A 22,083-nucleotide genomic window follows, 5' to 3' on the forward strand; every position below is an offset into this window, starting at 1 on the left:
CTAGTGTGTATATATATATATATATATATATATATATATAATAACAGACTGGAGCTCGGATCATCATTCATTATATAACTTTACGTCGGCTCTCACCAAAGACTTACCATTACAACCTTAACCCATTAGAACAGGTACACCACTGCACACCGCCCATACACTGACAGTCCAGACAGGATCTTACCACAAGCCCCCCGCCCATATAAATTATATATAAAAAATAAAAGAAATTAAATAAGTAAATAACAGCAATATATATATATATATATATAAAATAATAATAAATAAAATAGTTAGCTGAAATAACATAAACCAATTTAAAAAAAAAAAAGTTTGATTTAAGCTAACCTACCTATTCAAACCCAAATAAACACTAACAACAAACACAAATAAATTAGTAAACAAATAATAATAAAGAATTAAATAGAAAAAAAAATGTTCCATCTATAACCACTTATAGTTTTATTAAAATAAATAAATAAACAATTCTCAAAGAATGTCAATCCAGCGCCCCCCTTTCCAGCTATCTTCCTATTCTTGACAACCACACCCCTAACCTAAACACCCTAACAGCCGACTGAGAGCGCCCCATCTCGCACCCCCTCCCCTCCTCTCTCACATCCCCCTTCCACCTCTCTCCTCTAAAAGCTAACCAGTACCAGCCTACTAACAACTTATGTGACCTAGATACACCAAGTCATCCCACTGAATATGCTAGGATGTTAATAAATCAAACAAATAAATGAATAATACAGAGCAGCAGAAAAAAAAATATTAATAAGACAACAAAATAGACAGATAATATACAAAATTAAAAAAAGCTTACGCTAAAGCAACAAGTTATAAACTAAAAAAAAAAAATGAGTAAATAAATAATATATATATATATATATATATACAAAAGATTTTTTTTTATAAAGAAAAAGGAACAAAAAAAATATGTTAAACCCCACTTACATTTGCTCCGAGGCTCCACACAGCCATCCAATTTCCGCTCCATCATTTAGCATGCTTTGAATCGATCTGTCACGTCTACTATTTGAAAAGGGAATTTTTTCCGAAATTAATAATGGATATAATAAGAAAGACGTTTGTATTTAATGCAACTGAATAAATATATGTATATAGAGACATGTATGTATGTACTTATTGATTTGTAAATCGCCACTTGTCTTCGTCTTCTTCCAACAACAACGACTATATCCTCGCATTGTGATAGCCTTCTAATTATCTACTACATTATATATATATATATATATATATATATATATATATATATATATATATATATATATATATATATATATATATAGGAAGGAACGAAAGAAAATAAAAACAATTTAAAATAAATTGAGATCCTTAATTTTAAATGAAGAATGAGAATGAACTAAGTATAAAGTAATGTTAAACTTTCTTTCCTTATTGAATAAGTTTTAAACAAAAACCGTTTTTTTTTTTAATCACACAAATAGGTTAGGCGATATTTTTATAAATAAACAAAGCAAATTCCAAATACAAAACAATCATAGAATCACAACAATATAACTTAGTTGATTAGTCTGGATTGGAAGAAAAAATAATTTAAATTAGATAAAGAAATTTAATTTAAGAAATCAATGAATAGTATTAGTAAAACATTAAGTGGACATAGCTAATTAGTGGTTTGAAAAAATTTTTTAAATGGAGATATGAAAATAGGTAAATATATAAATCTTTAAAAAACTTTGCAAGGATGAGATATAGGTAAAATAATTTTGCTTGTTTTCTTTTCCTTATAAGGAAAATGGTTTCCATAATGTTTTATTGTTAAAGTGTTTTTTATTCAATAAGTCTGACGGAAGGCTTTTCTTGTGAAAATTTTCAAACGACATAGTGTTTGAATTTGTCCGAATAGTCTTGAAACAATTGTAACTAATGATGAAATACACTATTTGTTGCTATCAATCCATTCCTTGATGTCTTGGTTTTTGTTAAAACAATATATATATATACTAGCAAAAGTAAAAATTATATAGATAAACCCCATAATTTATTATACCATACCTGTTCACACTGAAACACTTATCACAATATTCTGTGGATCTATATTAAAAAACCTTGTTAAACTTTGTGACATATTTCCATTCTATGGAGGTCAGGTACGAACGAACACCCCATAATTTTATTATACCATATTTCTTCAAACTGAAACATAATTATCAAAGTATACTTACGTAGATAGATATTTTTTTCTTTTTTTTTTTTTTTTTTTTTATTACATTTTCACCCCAAACAAGGCATATTGCCACTTTGGTGTAGGGGGCTACTATCAGGGGAAACATCTACTGGGGTACTATGTAGGGATTAGGGCAGCGAGATGTTGGTTCACGTTGCACTTGAACTTATGCATGTCAGTACAGTTGGGGAAGCAGTGACCTGGAATGGAATTCCAAAGTCTAGCAGTTCTGGGGAAGAAACTACTGGAGTAGAAAGATCTTTTACATCTAGGGATCTCTACAGTGTGGGGGTGGGATTTTGCAGCTTGTCGGGTCTGTCGAGGGTGTTCACGTCATGGGGGCACAAGTGCTTGCAGATTCTTCAGAGCATTCACCATTATAATACTTGTAGAACAGGCAGAGGGATGCAACGTTTCGACGATGGGACAGAGGCTGAAGTTTAGATGCCAGTTTAGGGCCTATCAGATTTGCGACTCTCTTTTGAACCCTGTCAAGGAGCGAGAGACTAGTAGCCGATGCACCGGCCCAAATATGACAGCAATACTCCATACATGGGCGAATAGTGGCCTTATAGAGGTACAGGATACTTTCGGGTGTTAGAAGTTTTCTAGCACGGTAGAGAGAGCCCACCTTCCTTGCAGCGGCCCTGGCAATGCCCTCGATGTAATGGTTCCAACTCATGTTTCCTGTGAACGTTAGGCCAAGGAGCTTGAGAGACGTACTCTCAGATAAAGAGTCGTTGGCCATTGCTATAGGTGGTAGAGAAGGTTTCTTGTAATTATTGAATGAAACCAGTTTTGTCTTGGTGGCATTGAACGTTACCATCCATTTTTGTCCCCATTCCACTACTGATTGGAGGTCATCCTCTAGTGTTTCTGCCATTACTTTAGATACATGTTCGTTTGTTTTCCTATCGTGCCTGCTATAGAGTGTGGTGTCATCAGCATATATACCCATCTCAGAGGCAATCTTGTCGGGGAGGTCATTTATGAATATCAGGAACAGCAGAGGTCCAAGGATAGATCCTTGGGGCACTCCCGCATTTATATCATATTGTTTAGATGTACGACCGTCGAGGACAACCTGGATTTTTCTCTTATCTAAGAAGGATTTAATTATGTTAATTATTCTACCAGTGATATTGTATGATCTAATTTTCCTGAGGAGACCCTCATGCCATACCCTGTCAAAAGCCTTAGATATATCTAGAGCTACCGCTCTGCCCTCTCCCACTTTGTCCAGTGAATGGTATATGCGTTCAGAGATTACAGTGAGGATGTCTGCCGTGGAACGGGCTTGTCTAAATCCATATTGATGGTCGGTCAGAAGTTTAGCATCTGTAAGGTGCTGGACTAGAGCATGGTTAATTAAGGTCTCAAATATTTTGTCAAAAAGTGGGAGGAGGCTAATAGGGCGATAATTTAATGGGTCGGTTCTGTCGCCAGAATTCTTGAATACTGGTACTACAGAAGCAGTTTTCCAACAGCTCGGAAAGCAAGATTCATTAAGGCATTTGTTGTAGAGTTTGGAGAGAACTGGAGCTACTTCGGCTGAGCACTTTTTTAATAGCACAGCTGGGATGAGGTCGGGTCCACATGCTTTGGAAGTGTCAAGGTTTTTTATGATAGCATGCACCTGAGCAGGGGTGATTTTCAGATCGTCTAGCGTGGCGTCTGTCCGCATAGGAAATTGAGGTAGGGGGTGGTTTAGAGGGTCCAGTGTGGAGTTTGAGGCAAACCGACTGGCAAGCATGTTAGCCTTCTCGGTTGCTGAGCAAAGAACCTCGTGATTGTTGGTTAGTGGGGGAATTGTTGATTGCCCATTATTTACTACACTGTTGTAGATTTTCCAGAAGTCACGAGTTCCTAGTTTTTGTGCTTCGATGCGATTTTTAGTGGTTTCCATAAATTCCCTCTTAGCTGTCGCTATTTCAACCAAAGCTAAGTAAAATCTTTAACTGTTTAGCATGAAATTTAAAGCAAATATTCTTTACATTTCCAGGCATATTGTAACCGATAATTTTCTCCACTTAAATAGACCATTTCGCAGTTTACAAATCCCATCTCACTTAAATCAATTAAGTCAATGCTATAGTAAAGATAAACTCGGTTAAAAAAAAAAAAAAAAAAAAAAAAAGAAATTATGCTAATTTATTTAGAGGATATGAAAACTTTATTTAAGTACGTTACTTAATATAAATCAGCCATCGCAAGGCGATTTTTTTTTTTTTTTTTTTTTTTTGTGTTAATTTTCTCAATTAAAATAACGTTAATAAGATATCAGTGACCCCCCCCCTTACTTGTACACTGCCATTTCCTTTCCGGACACCTATGCTCTTGATCCATCATTTCATCAAAATACAAAGACGATGGGCTCCTATGCCTGACACAACATTCTATCAGTCTGTACAATTTGTCTATAAACTGATATCATCAAAAATTAGATAAGCTGTTTTAAATTTCCTCTTTTGACAAAATTGCCAATCGAAATGCAGACGGGGATATGAAAAGTCTTTATTAAAGTTTGTGCCTATTTCCATTCTATGAAGGCCAGGCGTGAACGCAGACCCCACAATTTTATTATACCATCCCTATTTAAGTTAAAACATACTTATCAAAGTATTCTTGTGTACATCTATATCAAAAACACTTGTAAACGTTTTTTTTTTTTTTTTTGTTTTTTTTTTTAATTTTTAAATTTTTTATTTCCATACTTTGTGGACCAGGCGCAAACGCAGACCCCACAATTTTAATGAACCACCGTTCTGCCAGATCAAACATACCCATTCCTGTGTCTCGATACATCTTCTATCATTATATGTAATCAGTTTTCTAAGATAGTCAACCACATAGGAGCCTATTCGTGACCAGACACACACACACACATTCAGCTTTATATCATAGATATAAAGCTGAACAGTGAGATTGTTTAACATGCTGTTTCTTGTCTTTGATTTCAGTATGCCCGTCTTGATGACTTGTACAGTTTGAATAAGGAACAAGTGAATGCAGGTCGTACAGTGCAACAAATAAAAGCCAACATCCGAGAGTTGGAGAAAGCCCGTGGACGAATAATTGACGAAGACTTGCCAAAATTTGACGATAAACTCAAGCATGTGAAAGCAAAAGCTCTCGTGGCAATTACCGAGTACATTGAGGATGATCGTACTGCTGAAGATGACGAATCTGATGGTAAAAAGTTTCTATCTTTGATGCCTTCTCTTAGTTTCTTATCTCTTTGTTTTTTCCTTTAAATTAAGAAAAGACTACGGACATTATTAGCTTCACATGCAAGTTTATTATTGATCTGTTTTCTTATCAAAAAATAAACAGTGGAAGATTAATTTGTATTTATTTGGTCATTACATTCACCATCAAAGTTTAATCTTTCAGCTTCAATGCTATTAAAGTGTGACTTTGAAAAATTCAATAAAGTAATTGTATATATCGGATTAAGAACATTTGTTGGTCCCCCGACAAAAGGAGGGTGATTCTGTAAATTCACCTTTGTCCATTTGTCTGTCCGCACTTTTCTTAATAGCTACGGCTTGGAATTTTTTAAAATTCTACACAAACATTAAATATGATATGAGTAAAAAAGTAAAATGGACTTAGTCATTTCTTTTTTTTTTTTTTTTTTTTTTGCATGGTGCAGAACTCAAATTTACATATGTTAAGGCCTAAAGTTGCACCATTTGTTCATTTTTACCAGGATTTGATGTCCCCTGGGGACTTTTGGGACTAAATGAGGGGGGGGGGGTGCAAATGCTGAACTTAGTTATATTTTTTATGCCTCGTTCACTTAACTTTCATAGGTGCAAAATGCACTCCTATAGAACTACTCATTTGTGGAACTCTGTTCCACTGGTTACAATATGGTAATCTTCAAGTCTAATGTAAACAAGTTCTTGAGTTGCTGTCCCCCTAAATAATCCATTTCTACCCCATTTCCATTACTAACTATTAATACACTGTTGTCTCAGTGACTACCATACATTCATTAACCCTTATCTTTGAGGGGTCTTCAGGCCTTGATAACTGGTGATACCCATTTAAAAAAAAAAAAAAAAAAAAAAAAATAACTTGAGTATTTTACTATAAGAAAACATTTCAAGACGTTTATAAAATAAAAATACTAAATTTCTAATAACAAATTACACCTTTTTTTAAATAGATATGTAATGCTAAAAATTTGATTATTTATAAAAAGAAAAACATTGTATGATGTCTATTTTATCTAATTTATTTTACATTTATAAAAAGAAATTTTTGTAAATAAGTATATTGTTGTGAAAAAAAAAAAAAACTTTTCAGGTTTTCTTGTCTTGAACTACATCTTTCATATGTTTAAAATAAAAATTCACAGGGAGTATACATTCAAAGTACGTCAGTGAGTGAATGTGGGACATTTTCTTAGAAAGAAGTGACTTGTATAAGGTGATATGCCCTTTCATTTTAATTACTATAAAAAATAAAGTATTTTTTTTATTTTTTAATCATTTATTCATAACAGTTGATGTCTGTGATAATATGTTGCCGTCCGACTTTCCACGCCAGCAACGTCGACAGAGTGATGAAAGTGATTACATGTGTGACAAACTTGTCCCCCACAGTCTGCCTGTTCAGTTGGAACGTGGTAGTTATATACCTCAGCTGCAGGTTTATAATGTTCCTGAACATTCAGAAGCTGCGGAATCCTGGCAGAACTTGAAAGAGGTAAGCAGAAAATTCTTTCCTTTTTTTTTTTCTTTTTTTTCTTTCTTTTTTTTTTTTTTTCAACTTCATCCATGAATTTACAATTTACAAAATATTCTTCATTGCCTTCCATTTTTGTCCTTTTTCTTGAGTAGAGATGATTAGTTTGATCACAGGTAAACCACAAACCTCCTGAGCTTTCTAAAATGCCTGGCTTAAAAAAAGAAAGTGGTAGTGGTTTTATCTGGATCTGACGTGTAACCACTTTGAAGTTTATTTTGTTTTATTGATGTGAAGAAAGTATATTTGGATGCCAAGGCTATTGAGGTGGAGCAGAAGTTTTGTGACTTTAATTTTGAAGCACAGCGAAGAGCTGATACTTGGGTTATTGCAAGAGTTACAGATGGATTAAGTAAGCTTGGAGACCTTTTACCATGACTAACCAAAGAAAATATGTGAAGCGGTCATAAAGGAATAATGTCCCTGTTAGGCGATTTGATTACACACTGACCAATAAGTATGTAAAATGGATCATAATGACTGTAATATTTAAGCTCTGAAAATGCTGAGCTTATCAATCTGAGGAGAGGTTAAATTTTCTGTTTCTACTTTTCATATATTTAGTGTTTTTTTTTTTATATTTTTACGTTGCTAGTTCAATTAATTTTTTTTTTTTTTTTTCATATTTATAGTATTATACGAGAAACTTTCAAATAATCCTGCTGTAATCATGAAAGCAAATCCAAAGTTTTCTCACATCTTAAGGATATCTTTTCTACATTAAACAACAAAAAAAATATTTCTTTGATCTTCATATTTATACATCCACACGGTTTATCTTTCCAGTTTAGCAATGGTATTCTAGCCATTAGTTTATTTTTTTAAAAAAAAAAAACTGAGGACACATATTTGTAAAAATAACAATGTTGCATTCAAGTGTTTATAAAAAAAAAATCTTTAACAAAATCACAATCAGTAATTAAAGTTTTGAGGAATAAAAATTTTTTTTTAAGTTTGTGAGTTAACCCAAGGTTTGGGCCCCTGACTATCAGGCAGATAATGTCAGCCAGGAAAACATTTACATCCAGTACAAGAAACTTTCAAATAATTATGCTACAATTATAAAAGCAAATTCAAAGTTTTCTTACATTTAAAAAAAAAAAAAAAAAATAGGAGAGATATCTTCAACAAAAATATTTCTCTGATCTCTGTATTTTTACATCAACACGATTTGTCTTTCTTATTTCTAGTTTAGCAATGGTCTTCTAGCTCAGAATCTATTTGATTATTGAGAAAATGAGGATACATATGAGCAAAAAAGATACATCAGATATGTAGTATACATCCACCTATTTTTTTTTTTTGTGGTTGTTGTTTGTATCTAAATTGCCTTTTATTTGTTAATGTTTAATCTGGAAACACAAATGGAAAGTCCATATTTGGATTCATCGGACTACTGTTCTCATCTTGAGTGCAATTTTCACAATGTTTTGGAGAATATAACCTCTGACCTTCTTAAGGTGTATCTTATCGAACTTGGGAATGTTTCTGTCGAACTCGAGAATTTGCGAAACATGAAAATCACACTCAAGATCAGAACAGTAGTCTGATGAATCCAAATAATACGAATAAGCAACCCTCATCTCAAAAATTCAGAAACGTCAAATGGAAAGCTGTCCAACACATGCCAGCATCTAAAACCGACATTAAACCGAATATGATTATGATGCTGGGAGATGATTCAAACTCACAAAATATTTTATTTGTCTGTTCCAAGATTTCCCCAGATGGAATAGATTTCTACAAACATGCATAATAGGGCAGGTTGATTTGCAACTTTTTTCAGAAAATCAACATGGCACTGGTGGTGATAGTTTGGATCTGATGTGATAAGAACACATACCAAAAATTAGATTCCTATCTTGAACAGAAAATTGAGCATTTAATTTTAAGAACCGTGTAGAAAAATGCTGAGAAATCCTTCATTTTTATAGCATTTTACACAACACTGACTTTGAAATTTCACTATTTTTATAAAAAATTCAATTAAAATTGATATATTTATATGAAATACATCGAAAGAAAAATAAATACATGAATTATAATTTTGATTATGAATCACAACTCGCAAAATATCTCAACTTTTACTGCTAATTAGCAACTAAGTCTTTTAAATTTCGCAATTCAAAAAGATATGTGGAGATGTATTACACAATATAACACCTTGATACAAGTTACAGAACCATGTATTTTATTTTTTTTATTAAACGCAATAATATAAACTGTTACAATAGAACTAAATTGTTCTGTATACTTTCCTTTCGAGGAAAATGAAGGTCTAATTTGCTGATATAATGACTTTGTAATAATGTATCTATGTCTTGCTTCCTGCCCATATACAACTTTTTGAGAAAAATCAATCAAATTTAACCAGTGTGTTCATTATTTCTGGAAAAAAAAACAACACAAAAAAACAATTATTTGAAAACACTTATTTTTTTATATTTTTATGATGTAATATGAATAAAACTGACTATTGTTTGGGTAACTTGAGAAAACTAATAAAATTTAATGGATAAATATTTATTTACCTAATTGACAAAATCGTTTGAATGCCCTTTTCTCTCACATCCAATTCATCTGAGTTTATCATCGATATTATGATATTTTCCGGAAGTAGTGCAAAAGAACTATATTTTGTTAAATAGTAATTTGGATTTCAGTTAACTGTTTTGTTTTCTGAAACATATCAAAATATACTGTTGTTGGTTTAAAAAAAATATTGTCGGTTTTGATCTCAAATCAACTAACTGCATACACTTGGATGATAAATTTGGCCAGAATGTTTAATTTATCATAGTATTTGAGGATAGACACCTCTGGTCCATAAACACATTAAACCTTGTGGCTTATGTTAACCATCTTGCTTGATTCAATAATACTAAATATCAATATATTATTTTATTTTCCACGAAAAGGAACATAATTGCAAGTGAATCTATAGAATTAATTTTACCTCCTTGTTAGGAGGACAAGTACAGACTATGTGCCTTTTTGACAATTTTCTGTCTTGCACTTTACTGCAAAGTTATCACATCTCAACACAGGAAGTTTACAGCCACAAGAAAATATATCAAACAATCTGTCTAACAGTTCCTTCATTCTTTTCACTTTGGTTGCTGCAAGAGATTTCCTGTCAATCTGTTTGGCCCTCTTATAGCAAAATATATTAACTTTTTGTCCAATATAACGTTCCCCTAATAATGGTAATAGTGGATTAACAGCTTTCCAAGTACTAATTAATTCCTTAGCAATTAACATAGAAATCTCACTATTTTTTTAAGTGGAGATAACTGTTTTCGAGGAAATAACTAAACTGGATGACTTGTCGTGAAGTTGAGGATGCTGTTTCATCCAAACGACAAGTTGAACCAGCAAAGTTTGTGAACCACGGGTTAAAACTGAACGTTGTGCTTTTACTGACATTCTAATCTGAAAAGTAAAATAAATAAATGGATTATAACTGAAGGAAACTGTTTTAGGCTATCTTTCAGTTTCATATGTAAAAAAATAAGTACTAGTTATAAGAAATAATGAAAAACTTTGTAGAGTTGAATTAGATGTATTGAAGAGAGAGGACCAAACCAAATCAGAGGCATAGTAGTGTTTAGTTTAGACATTTTTAGCAGACTTTAGCTCCTTCTTTGATAATATGAATTTATCTATAAAGAGATTCATTCTTGCTGTAGCTGTGCCATTTTAAACGAATGTTTAGTGTTTAGGGTTCAAAAAACCAGTGCTTGTGCATCTATGTTACCATGCTATTTTTAATAGTATTTTCAAGTTAGTTAATTTTTAGTAAATTTTTGTTTATTAAATTCTTAGGTGAAAAAACAGAATAGTTACAACACAACCTCCTATCCTCCCCATGTTAAGAATGGCTTTCTAAATAATAAAGTTATTTTAGCACAATAACATAGGTGCACAAATAATGAAAACCTTTAAAGGAGTTTCCTTATTTACTCGTATTAATCTTTATGGATTATTTGATTTTAAAACTATAATTTCAGAAGAAAAATACTGCTTAAAAACAATTACTCCCTAAAAGTAAAAAAAATAAAAATTTGACACTAATTTTCTGCAAAGTATTTTTTATTAAGTAGGAAAACCTGAAAATTTACGTGGTTATGTTTCGTAATGAATGTGTAGAATAAAATTGTATGGGTTATTTTTTTAAATATAAAACTGGAGTATTACCATATTTTAATAAAAATTTCAAATAGAATTTAATGTGAAATATTAATTAGGTTGGTGCAAAAATAATGCTTTTGACGTTCATTTGAACGTCAAAAAATGCCATTATTTTTGCACCAACCTAATAGAAAAACAAACTAAAAAAGATCAAACAAATATGTTTAAATTCACTGCAGACACTTGAAATATAATAATATATATTTTAAACAAGTCTTTTTCGTTTTTCCTTTCGAAATAATTAAGCCTAAATCGTAATGTTTTCAAATTAAATAATAAACAAACATTAATTTTCAATATCAATAATGAGCGTGTTTTTTGCGACGGTGAAATCTAAAATGTTTCCACCAAAAAAAAGTTCCCGAAATGAAAAAGCGAACTTTGATCGCTATTATTTAAAAAACATAATTTTTCCTTTAAAGTTAAAAAGTTATTTTATTAATTCATTATCCTCACTCATTTTATTTAAAAATGTAGTTTAAAACATATTCTAAATAATGATTCCATTTTTTTAACAGCACGGATTGTTTTGATGACGGGACGTTATTGATAATTTGCCGAAAAACTTTTAATAGCTTCAATTTTTCAACTTTTAAAGTCATTTCCTCAAGCAAAGATAACGATTTTGAAAAAAATATTTTGTGTAGGTCTTTTCTATGTCAAACCCCAACTATCATCACCATTGCGTCACCGGGGTTCCAAAATCAACCTGCTCTAATGCATAATTCCATTCAATGTCTCATGTATGAGATGAAAAGAAAATGAAATCTTAGGGAGGTATCAATCATACCAGGTGCCACAGGGCTTATGAAGAAGAACCTGAAGTCCTACCTAACTAATATTCCTGGTGAACCAAGTGCAAAAGAGATCTAGACAATTGCACTTAAGTGAACAATGAGAATACCAAAAAGAGCTCTCGGTTGGTTTCAATAAAATCAGGTCAATGTTGACAGCTGGTTTGGCTGTCCCATACCTAGCGTTACAATCTTCAAAGGAAGAAAATAAAAAAAATTTTTAAAAAAAAGGTTAATCATGATGGCAGAGGAACCAAAGAATCTTGTTTGTTTGTTTTTTCCTGTTTTTTTTTTGTTTGTTTTTTTTTTATATCTATAACTAACTGAAGCAAGCTCTTTTTCTTTCTCTTAACACGTGAATTGGTTCGACTAGTCCATGGGGAAATGTAGCATGCAAAGCGATCATCAAAGGCAACATCCTATCCATTATTGTATCATCCTACAACATCTAAGTTTGGATGAAGAAAACAAAAAATTAGTTTTTAATATCCTTTGTTTTTTGTTTTGTTTAAATCTGGCATCAATTAAAAACTTAAGGATTGGTTAATTAATTATTTAAAACTAGTTTTAACTGTTTTTGAGGTAACATGATAATTCTTTTTTTATTTAAATTGTTATAATTAATATATCATGTTATCTCAAAAACTTAAAATGACAGCACAAGTTCAGTTTCAAGTATTTTTTATCTAAAACATTTTGTTAGAATTATTTAGATTATTCAGACTACTGTTATCTTGAGTGTCATTCGCTTAATGTTTCGATCAATGTGACCTCTGACATTCTTCAGGTGTATCTTGTCGAATTCAGGTAGTTTGCATGGTTGAAGTTTAGTAGCTCGCATGGTTGAAGTTTAGTAGCTCGCAAGGTTGAAGTTTAGTAGCTCGCAAGGTTGAAGTTTAGTAGCTTGCAAGGTTGAAGTTTAGTAGCTCGCAAGGTTGAAGTTTAGTAGCTCGCAAGGTTGAAGTTTAGTAGCTCGCAAGGTTGAAGTTTAGTAGCTCGCAAGGTTGAAGTTTAGTAGCTCGCAAGGTTGAAGGTTTAATTCTAGATGATGGTGAAACTAAAAATACAATTTTAAATTACTTAAGACTTCTACCTGGTCATGACTGATGGAATGAGAGCATTCTACTCCTGTGTATTGAATAAATTGTTCCATTCAAAATTCTGTGCAGATTCTCAATCCTGACAATGATTTCAGAGTTGAACAAGATACACCTTAAGAATGTCGGACATTGCATTGACCAAAACGTGTGAATAACATCCAGGATGAGAACAATAGTCCAAAAGAATCAGAATAATACAAATTAGAGATTATTTTTATTCTTAACCCATTTTCTTTGGGGGGGGGGGGTATATAATTTTCCTAATGATGAGATTTATTTTTGGACGAATTTTCTAGAATCAAATTCTCTTCATTTTATTCTCCTCTTTGCATTTCAATTTCGTTTTTAAACTTGGGAATTTTTTTGTCAAACTCATGAATCTGCACAGAATTTGGAATGGATCCCTTTATTTAATCCACGGGAGTAGCATGCTCTTATGCTGTCAGTCATCAGTAGGCAGAAATCCTAAGTAATTCACATTCGTATTCTGAGTATCACCCGTACTGAGGATTGAACCTTCATCCTCCAGAAAAGTGTCATTTGTAACTGAATTTTACTGAGTACTTTATCTGTTACACCATAGATAAAAAAAATTCAGAAACTTTTAATTTTTGTTCCATAATAAGAAAATTATTTTGAAAAAATAAAAAAATTCACCATTTTATTTTGTTTATTTATTCCCTAATAGTGATTATAGTGATGATTTAATTATTTTAATAAATGCTTTTGGTTCTGTTTTTGTGTATTGATATGTCCTAAGGTGGCCTATTATTCAGACAATCAAAGATAAAGTATTCCGTGAAAGGAATAAATAAATATACACTGTGGTTTGAATACTGAAAGAAAAGTTTATTTACGTATTTACATAGAGACAAATAAAACATGTTAACATTCAGGGAGAAGTCGCTGTTCAAAAGGGTCCGGTGACTCAATTCCTTATTAGAATGTTCCAGATTGGTTACCTATCTCCACATACCCCCCTCCCCTCCAAGCCAATTTCTCCTTGGAGAATTTTGCTTAATACTGTTTGTTTTTAGGTCTGGGGCTCAATCGGTAAACTTTTCTTTTAATTTTTCTGCTAATTTATTGATATGTCCTAAGGTGGCTATTATACGGACAATCAAAGATAAAGTATTCTGTGAAAGGAATAAATAAATATACATTGTGGTTTGCATACTGAAAGAAAAGTTTATTTACGTATTTACATAGAAACAAATACAGCATGTTAATGTTCAGGGAAAGTCTCTGTTTGTTTTTTTTTTCAAGGGTCCAGTGAAATCCAGTGACTTGGTTCCTTATGTAGAATGTTCCGGGTTGGTTACCTATCTCCACATGTATATTTTAAGCACTCTTTTTGTGGTTTTGTAAATAACTTTAGGGGAAAAAGAATTCTAATTAAATCTTATGATTTTTCTTTCTTTATTTATTTTTTGTAAGAATAATTCTAATTCATTTTTTTCATAGAATCTAGTGGACCTTAATCATATGGTGTATGAATTCTCATCGTTAGTTGAGGTAAGTCAACACTCTTACTTTGCGCTTTTTCTCATTCTCTACTCTATAATAAAGAGCAATGTGTATTTATGTCATATATTATATCCAACCTGTCACACAAAAGTTATTAAGTACAAAATTACCCAACAAATCAAGAAAAGAAGAATGTAAAATTAATCACTTTTTTCGTTACTTCCAACGTAACCTGGTCCTGGATATGACCTTAAACTATATCCGATGGTGAGGCCCCAGCTTGCAGGCTTTGGGAAGTGTGGAGCCATCCTTTAATTGCCATTGCTCCCAGGTCCACTCTGCCCCGGACTGGTAGTACCTGTTAGGGTCCCAACTATGGGTTAAATAGAAACCGACTTACAAAAGACAAATATATTCTATTAAAAAATTGTTTTTCAAAATCACTGGATTCAGCATGAAATAACCTGAAAAGGGTTGATATGCCGTAAAACAAAAACAACCAAATTCAACATAACCTCTACTTTTTATACCGATTTATACATTTTTTTCTTTCCTCTTTTCTTTTTTTTTATCTTTAGATTTTCTGATGTATTTCTTTATGAGAGCAACACTTGTTCTCTTTCATTTTTTTAAACATTTTTGATGTTTTTAATATCCAGCACTTTTTCCTAATGACTAACACTCCACCCCAACCCAACCTTTTTTGGGCATCATTTTCTCCTTTTTTTTTTTTAATATTTCCCAATAATCAAAGGAAGAAAAGAAAATAATTGCAGTTATGGACTGCATTATCTTTGACATATTCTGGGCAGGTTACATAAATCTTTGCAAGGTGCCAAAGAAAATTTTGTGTGTTTTGGTTTGTTTTTGTTTGTAAAAACGCTGGCCAATGTTTAAAATGCTAGTGCACAGTTAAACATTAAGAAAAAATATATATACGTAATAAAAACTGTCATTGCATGGCAGTTTCAATGAAAAAAAAGTACTTTCACAGTTAGCGAACTGTGCTGAAACATTTATTTAGAAAGACCTTCTTAACATGGAGGCGAGAGGGGGATCTTTTTAACTACTCTGTACCTGCCCCTAATAATTTCATAAATGCCTTCCAGCAGTTTATGTAACATGCTCGGAATATGCCAATCATAACACAGTTCGTATTCTGCATAAGTACCAAAAAAAAACAAAGTCAAATTTATATATGAAAAATTAAATTATTGACTTCATTCTATGATTTTATATAAATGTAAATGCAAACACTGGTGAAACATAATTGTTTTTGTCATTTTTGACGAATGCTAGACACTAGTAGTAGGTAGTTTGTTTTAGACAGACTCGTTATTACCAGGTGTCTTTATAAATTCTTTTATTTTTCATCTACCAGAACATTCTATGATCTTTTCAAATCAATATCCATAAGCTTAGAGGAATATATATTTTGTTTATCTGCTGTGAAAAGAATGCAGATATAAGTTGTTGATGACAATGATGATCATCATCATTTCTAAAATTAAGTATGTATATATATATATATATATACATATATATATATATATATATATATATATATATATATATGTGGGTGTATATATATATAAAGTTATATATACCGGGTTTTGAATAAGTCCTATTACATTTTTATTTTTATAAATTCATGTATTATTATTGCTTGTAACTAACATTTGAGTACGTCTAATTAATACTTATATGTTGCAGATACAATATTGACTCCTGAGAAAATCCTAAATTATAAGTACAACCCAATGGAAGGAAAAAGAAATGAAATCTCCGTTTTGCTGCGCGCGGGTCACAAACAAACTGACATTGCAAAGCTACTAAACGTCAGTAGAATGACTGTCTATCGTGTTGTCCAACGTCTGAATAACTCGGAGACCCTCAAGGATCGACCTCGATCAGGAAGGCCTAAAAAAATTAGGCGTGGAACCATCAAAAAGGCCTTTGAAAATGATCCATCTTTCCCAAGAGAGTGTCAACCACCAAGCATCCAGCATCTGTCATGATGCTTGGGGTCGTAGCATCCAATGGGGAGAAGATGCCCCCGGTGTGGTTTGAACAGGAATACAGGCTAACCTCCGCTGTTTACAAAGACATTTTGGAAACTAAAGTTCTTCCATGGGTTAAAAAGATTACCAAGAAAGCAGATTACGTGTTCCAGCAGGACAGCGCACCCACACACACCGCCAAAATTGCGCAGAACTGGTTAGAGACTAACATGAGCTTCTGGCCCAAAGACTTTTGGCCTCCACAGTCGCCAGATTTGAACCCCCTTAATTTTAGTGTGTGGGCGCATATTGAGGCAAGGGCCTGTAAGACCCGCCACAGTAACACAAATGAGCTGAAAGCCTCTGTGAACCGAGCATGGGCGTCCATGAAGAAGGACTATGTCAGGAAGGCCTGTAAGAGTTTCCGACCTCGGTTGGAACGTGTCATTGCCGCCAAAGGTGGCCACATTGAATGATATGATGCCTTGTATACTAATAAATCATTGTGTAACCAAACTTGTTTAATTCTACCCAAAATGACGTACCAGGCTTAATTTGAATAGGAAAATCTACAATGTAACAGGACTTATTCAAAACCTGGTATATGTGTGTGTATATATATATAAAGTTATATATGTGTGTGTGTGTGTGTGTGTATATATATATAAAGTCATATGTGTGTGTATATATATATAAAGTTATATATGTGTGTGTGTATATATATATAAAGTTATATATGTGTGTGTATATATATATATAAAGTTATGTGTGTGTGTGTGTGTGTGTGTGTGTGTGTGTATATATAAAGTTATATATGTGTGTGTATATATATATATATATATATATAGTGCCACCAAAAAGGAAGTCTGCACTTGTCAGTTTTTCAAAATCCGCAAATTTAAGCTGAATTGAATGTAACTGTTTAAACAACCTTAAATTGACGTGAGCACTAAGATACTTCATGAACAGGTAAAATTATAGAGGAATAAAAGGCGAATCAAATATAGGTTGTTTAAACAGTTACATTCAATTTAGCTTAAATTTGCAGTATTTGAAAAAATGACAAGTGCTGACATTTGGGGGGGGCGCACTGTGTGTGTATATATATATATATATATATATATATATATATATATATATATATATATATATATATACCCATAAATGAACGACCCGTAAAAAATCCAATTATTTGAGGCCTCTAGCGCCGCTCTGCAACTTTTAGTTTCTGAGGAGATAGTTTGAAAATATACAGACAGATCAACAGACAGACATGTAGCCATTTATATATTAGATTTATACACAAAGTGTACAAATAATAATAATCTATCTAGTAAGAGCCATAATGGCAACCTTCTCTATAAATTAAATTAGTGACAGCTGTTTCTTTGTTTTTGTTTTTCTTGGAAGTCACCACTTATTAAGACCTGAAGATCACTTGAGGATAATGGTTAATAATGGTTAACTTGAGGATAATGGTTAATAATGGTTAATGAATGTAAGGTTTAGTAATCGTTAATCGTGTAAATTGGGTAGAATTTGGATTATTTATGGGGACAGCTCAACAAGAACTTGTTTACATTGGATTTGAAGGCTATCATGTTATATCCAACCAGGAAGTAGGCCAACAGAACAGTGTTCCACAGGCTAGCAGTTCTGAGAATTTACCATTTCTTTCCTTGTGTATGACTTTTTTTGTGTTTCTATGACTTTGAAACCTTGCTTTTTTTATTATTAAAATGTTTGTCTTTGTTGTTTTTATTTTCCTTCAGCAACAACAAGAAAAATTGGATAACATTGAAGAAAATCTTGAAAGAGCTCATGGCGACGTTCAAAGTGGAGTCAAAAATCTTTCAAAGGTTTGCAATTATTTTGATCCTTTCTCTGATAATAAATAAACCTTTATTTCTATCATTCTATATAATTTTTTTTTTAATTTCATTGCAATCTAGGTGAGAATGATCTCTTTTCTTTTTTTTATTGTTAGTCTTTCACTATTAGTGATTACGCGAGAAGACAACTAGTTTATTTATTCAAGTAGTAATGATTAGAGACAACTCGTGCTTTACTTATTGAAGTATTAATGATCGCAGAAGAAAACAACTTATGCTTTACGTGTTCAAGTTGTAATGATTGCAGGGGAGACAACTCGTGCATTACTTATACAAGTAATACTGAATACAGGGGGAGTTTTTTTTTTTTTTTTTTTTTTTTTTAGTTTCGGTTTTCCATGGACAAGATGACTAAGTTTATGCATTTGCAATAAGAAATAATTTGGAAAAAAAAAAAAAGCAAAACAAATAAATGATGATGCTGGGAGATGTTAACAATCCTCTTTGATTTGCAAATCACAAATGTAGGAATAGAGTTGGTTGTTTGCTTTGGTTTATGGCATGTCAACTCCTTTTGTGTTATGTAATGCCATATTCAGTCATTTTTATAACAGATTTTATGCTAAGAATTCTTAATATATAATGACTGCCTACCCCTTGAATTTTCTCTCAGGACTGAAAATACTCTGAACGACATCTATATATTTGTCTGTGATGTTTCCAAACTTATCAAGCACTTTTTGGACGCTGTTAAAACCAGAGCACCTGGAAATACCGGCCGTTTTGGTTGTCTTGGCTCTTCCAAAAATCTTGAATTGAAATATTAGCCAAGATGGTTATAATGGTAAAAATCTTGGGCAATGAGGACAGAGTTAGGCACATGGTTGGTTTTTAATGGTAGTAAAATCCAGGTCCCTAAAAAGGCACTTTGAATTTGGAATGAAAATTAAAATTGCCTCTGTCTAGAAGGATTTCTCCTTCACTGGCTGAGGATAGTTAAGTATAGTATCAGAACAGATAATATACTTTGTTTAGATAGGTAAGCATTTTTATTGGAACTCTTTAATAATAAAAATATTTGCTCTGAATTCTTAAAATTGATTGCATTTTGTTTTCTTTTTTTTTTCTTCTTTTAGGGAGCCAAGTTAAAAACGGCAATGATCCCTCTTGCTGGAGCCTTAGTTGGTGGTATCGTGGGTGGACCCCTTGGATTTGTGGCCGGTGCAAAACTTGGAGGAGTGGCAGCTGCTGTGGGAGGAGGAGTCATAGGTTAGATCATTTATTTTGTTTTTTAAATTTACTTTATTAAATGTAATGAATGCGAGATTGAGCAGTAGCCCTAACCGTAACCGTTCCATAAAAGAATTTTTGTCAAATTAAAAAGAAAATTATATCTACATTTAAAAGTAGATCAGAATTCTCCCCCCCCCTCCCCCCCCCCTCCGGCATTCAATAAAAATAATGAAAGTCTATGTTTTAGGCAATTTTAGAATCAGAATCAGTGATACAGAAAAGAATCTGTAATTGTATCAGAATCAGGGGAAAAATATTGGAATCATCCCAACACTACTTCTAATATATTTATTTTAAATGTCAAGAGAGTGAAGGGGAGATTTGTTTGATTATGCAAGTAACTTGTTTTGTATGATTAGTGATATTTTAAACATTACTGGCAGTAATTTGAGTTATTTCAATGAGTCGACTGACCACTATGCTACAAAGGTTCTCATATATGAACGCTTCTTTTCCATTACAACGGGGCATTCATGCTGCTTTCATATATGAACTCTTTTCTCTTTCCTACTAACGGGACATGTGTGGTGTGGCTGTGATCATCTCCTGATTCTCGATCATCTCATAAAGAAAGACATAAGATGTTCACTGTGCTTCTTCAAGGTTTTATTGGGTTTACGGAGAGAGACTAAAGTTATCTTCTGATTGTTTAATTCTTAAAATTACTTTCTATCTAATGATATGAGTGATTCACAGATAGACATGCATCAATAACATTCAGCTTAGATTATTTCTACATTATTAATGTGTCTCATTCACATACTTCCAACAGAGAGACCGAACTGAAAACCTATGTTTCTTTCCCACTCAAAAACGTGTCCTGGATATGACCTTAACCTATACCCAATGGTGAGGCTCCAGCTTGCGGGCTTTGCAAAGTTTGGAGCCACCCCATAATTGCCATTGCTCCCAGGTCCACTCTGACCCAGAGTGGTAGTACCTGTTAGATTCCCAACTTTTTTTTTTTTTTTTTTTACATGGGGTCACCACTTATCAAGGCCCAAAGGCCACTCAGGGATAAGGGTTATTGTGTGTACAGTAATCAATGAGATAGTATTGTAGTAATCACTAGTATTGGGGGTTTTGATAGAGTGTCTTACTTAAGGGGGCGGTTTGTCAGGAGTTTGTTTATGTTGGACTTGAAGACGTCCAAGTTGTAGTCAGGTGGGAAACAGGCAAGCGGCAGAGAGTTCCACTGGGTTAATAAAAACCGAATGGAAAAAAAATAATATTCTATCATTATTCAGTAGCTTTGATTGTTATAATAACTTGCATAAGTTTTTCTAATGCTGAGAAACCAAACGTGATGACCAACCAAATATATGCAAGCAAAAACTCAAATTTAGAAATATCTGCAAAGATCTATAAAAACAGATTTAAGGAACTGATAATAAAATCATATAAAAAGGTCCACACTGCTATACAAATCTATGAGGCCCTGTCGGTGGGGCATTAGAATACGCTGACTGTTAAACCCACCCACCCCTCTTTCCCAATATGGCTACCTGATGGTTGTGGGTAGCAACCCGTAATGGACGAGGACGGGATTCATGTTGCTTGCAACACTTCACTTTGGCCCTTACTTGGCTAGATGAGTGGTTGGAGAAGCCCAATCCTACCAATCAGCTGGTCATGTTACCATTTTCTCAGATATACAAAATCTGAATCAAGACAATGGCTATAGGGTCAATCTTGCTGAGGAAGGATGCATACTCTTTTCTCTCCCCAGGTGAGTAATTATCTTGAGAATGAAAGCCCAGGGATAGAATCTTAAATTATCAGTCATCAGCATGAATATATTGGCTGATGTTACTAGGCAAATAGGTTTTCCCCTAAGCACATTCTCTCATGGGGCGTCAAGGTGGGTGGGGAGAATAGCCAATGAAACACAAAAAATTTACATGTAGCACTTAACAACAAATCCCAAGCCATTGCAAGTAAACTCATGAAATACGGTAAAAGACCATATCCAGAATTTGATACGTATACAGACACAGATAGCGAAATGGAGGAAATAACCACTTAGTATCCCACATGCATAGTTCTTGAGTCGGTAGATAACAAACCCATCATCAAACTCTCACTCTTAATAGAAAAATACCTCACAGCAAACGTAGCTCCAAAATCAATCAAAACAACTTGTAACAATACCTTAATAGTAGAAGTTAAAAACAAGATGTATGCAGAGATATCACTAAGAACCACCACACTACACAACATAAAAATAAAAGCGTATCTCTATAAATTTTGCAACACATCAAAGGATGAAAAGCATAGACCTGAATAATTGTACAATAGATGAAATCAAACAAAACTTTTAAAAAAAAACCCAGCTTATATGAAAAGTAAAAAGAGTCCTTATAAAGAAAAACAATCAAGAAATAAAAACTAACACATCCTCACATTTAACTTTCTCAAATCTCCAACCAAAATTAA

The 22,083-nt window shown here is 32.8% G+C and overlaps 1 protein-coding gene across 2 annotated transcripts in view; it reads left to right on the forward strand.

The window, feature by feature from the left end:
• The window catches only part of LOC145303463 (syntaxin-17-like), a 61,834-nt gene that overhangs the window by 25,150 nt on the left and 14,601 nt on the right, over window positions 1–22,083 (forward strand). For both annotated transcript variants that reach the window (XM_080144801.1, XM_080144802.1), the window contains exons 3-7: window positions 5,176–5,407; window positions 6,729–6,931; window positions 14,520–14,570; window positions 18,295–18,381; window positions 19,491–19,623. In XM_080144801.1, the coding sequence (XP_080000927.1) occupies window positions 5,176–5,407; window positions 6,729–6,931; window positions 14,520–14,570; window positions 18,295–18,381; window positions 19,491–19,623 (706 nt within the window). The remainder of the gene's footprint in view (window positions 1–5,175; window positions 5,408–6,728; window positions 6,932–14,519; window positions 14,571–18,294; window positions 18,382–19,490; window positions 19,624–22,083) is intronic.

This window comes from Euprymna scolopes, chromosome 19, assembly GCF_053919585.1.
Source record: "Euprymna scolopes isolate OS-2025 chromosome 19, ASM5391958v1, whole genome shotgun sequence".
Taxonomy (NCBI): Eukaryota; Metazoa; Mollusca; class Cephalopoda; order Sepiida; family Sepiolidae; genus Euprymna; species Euprymna scolopes.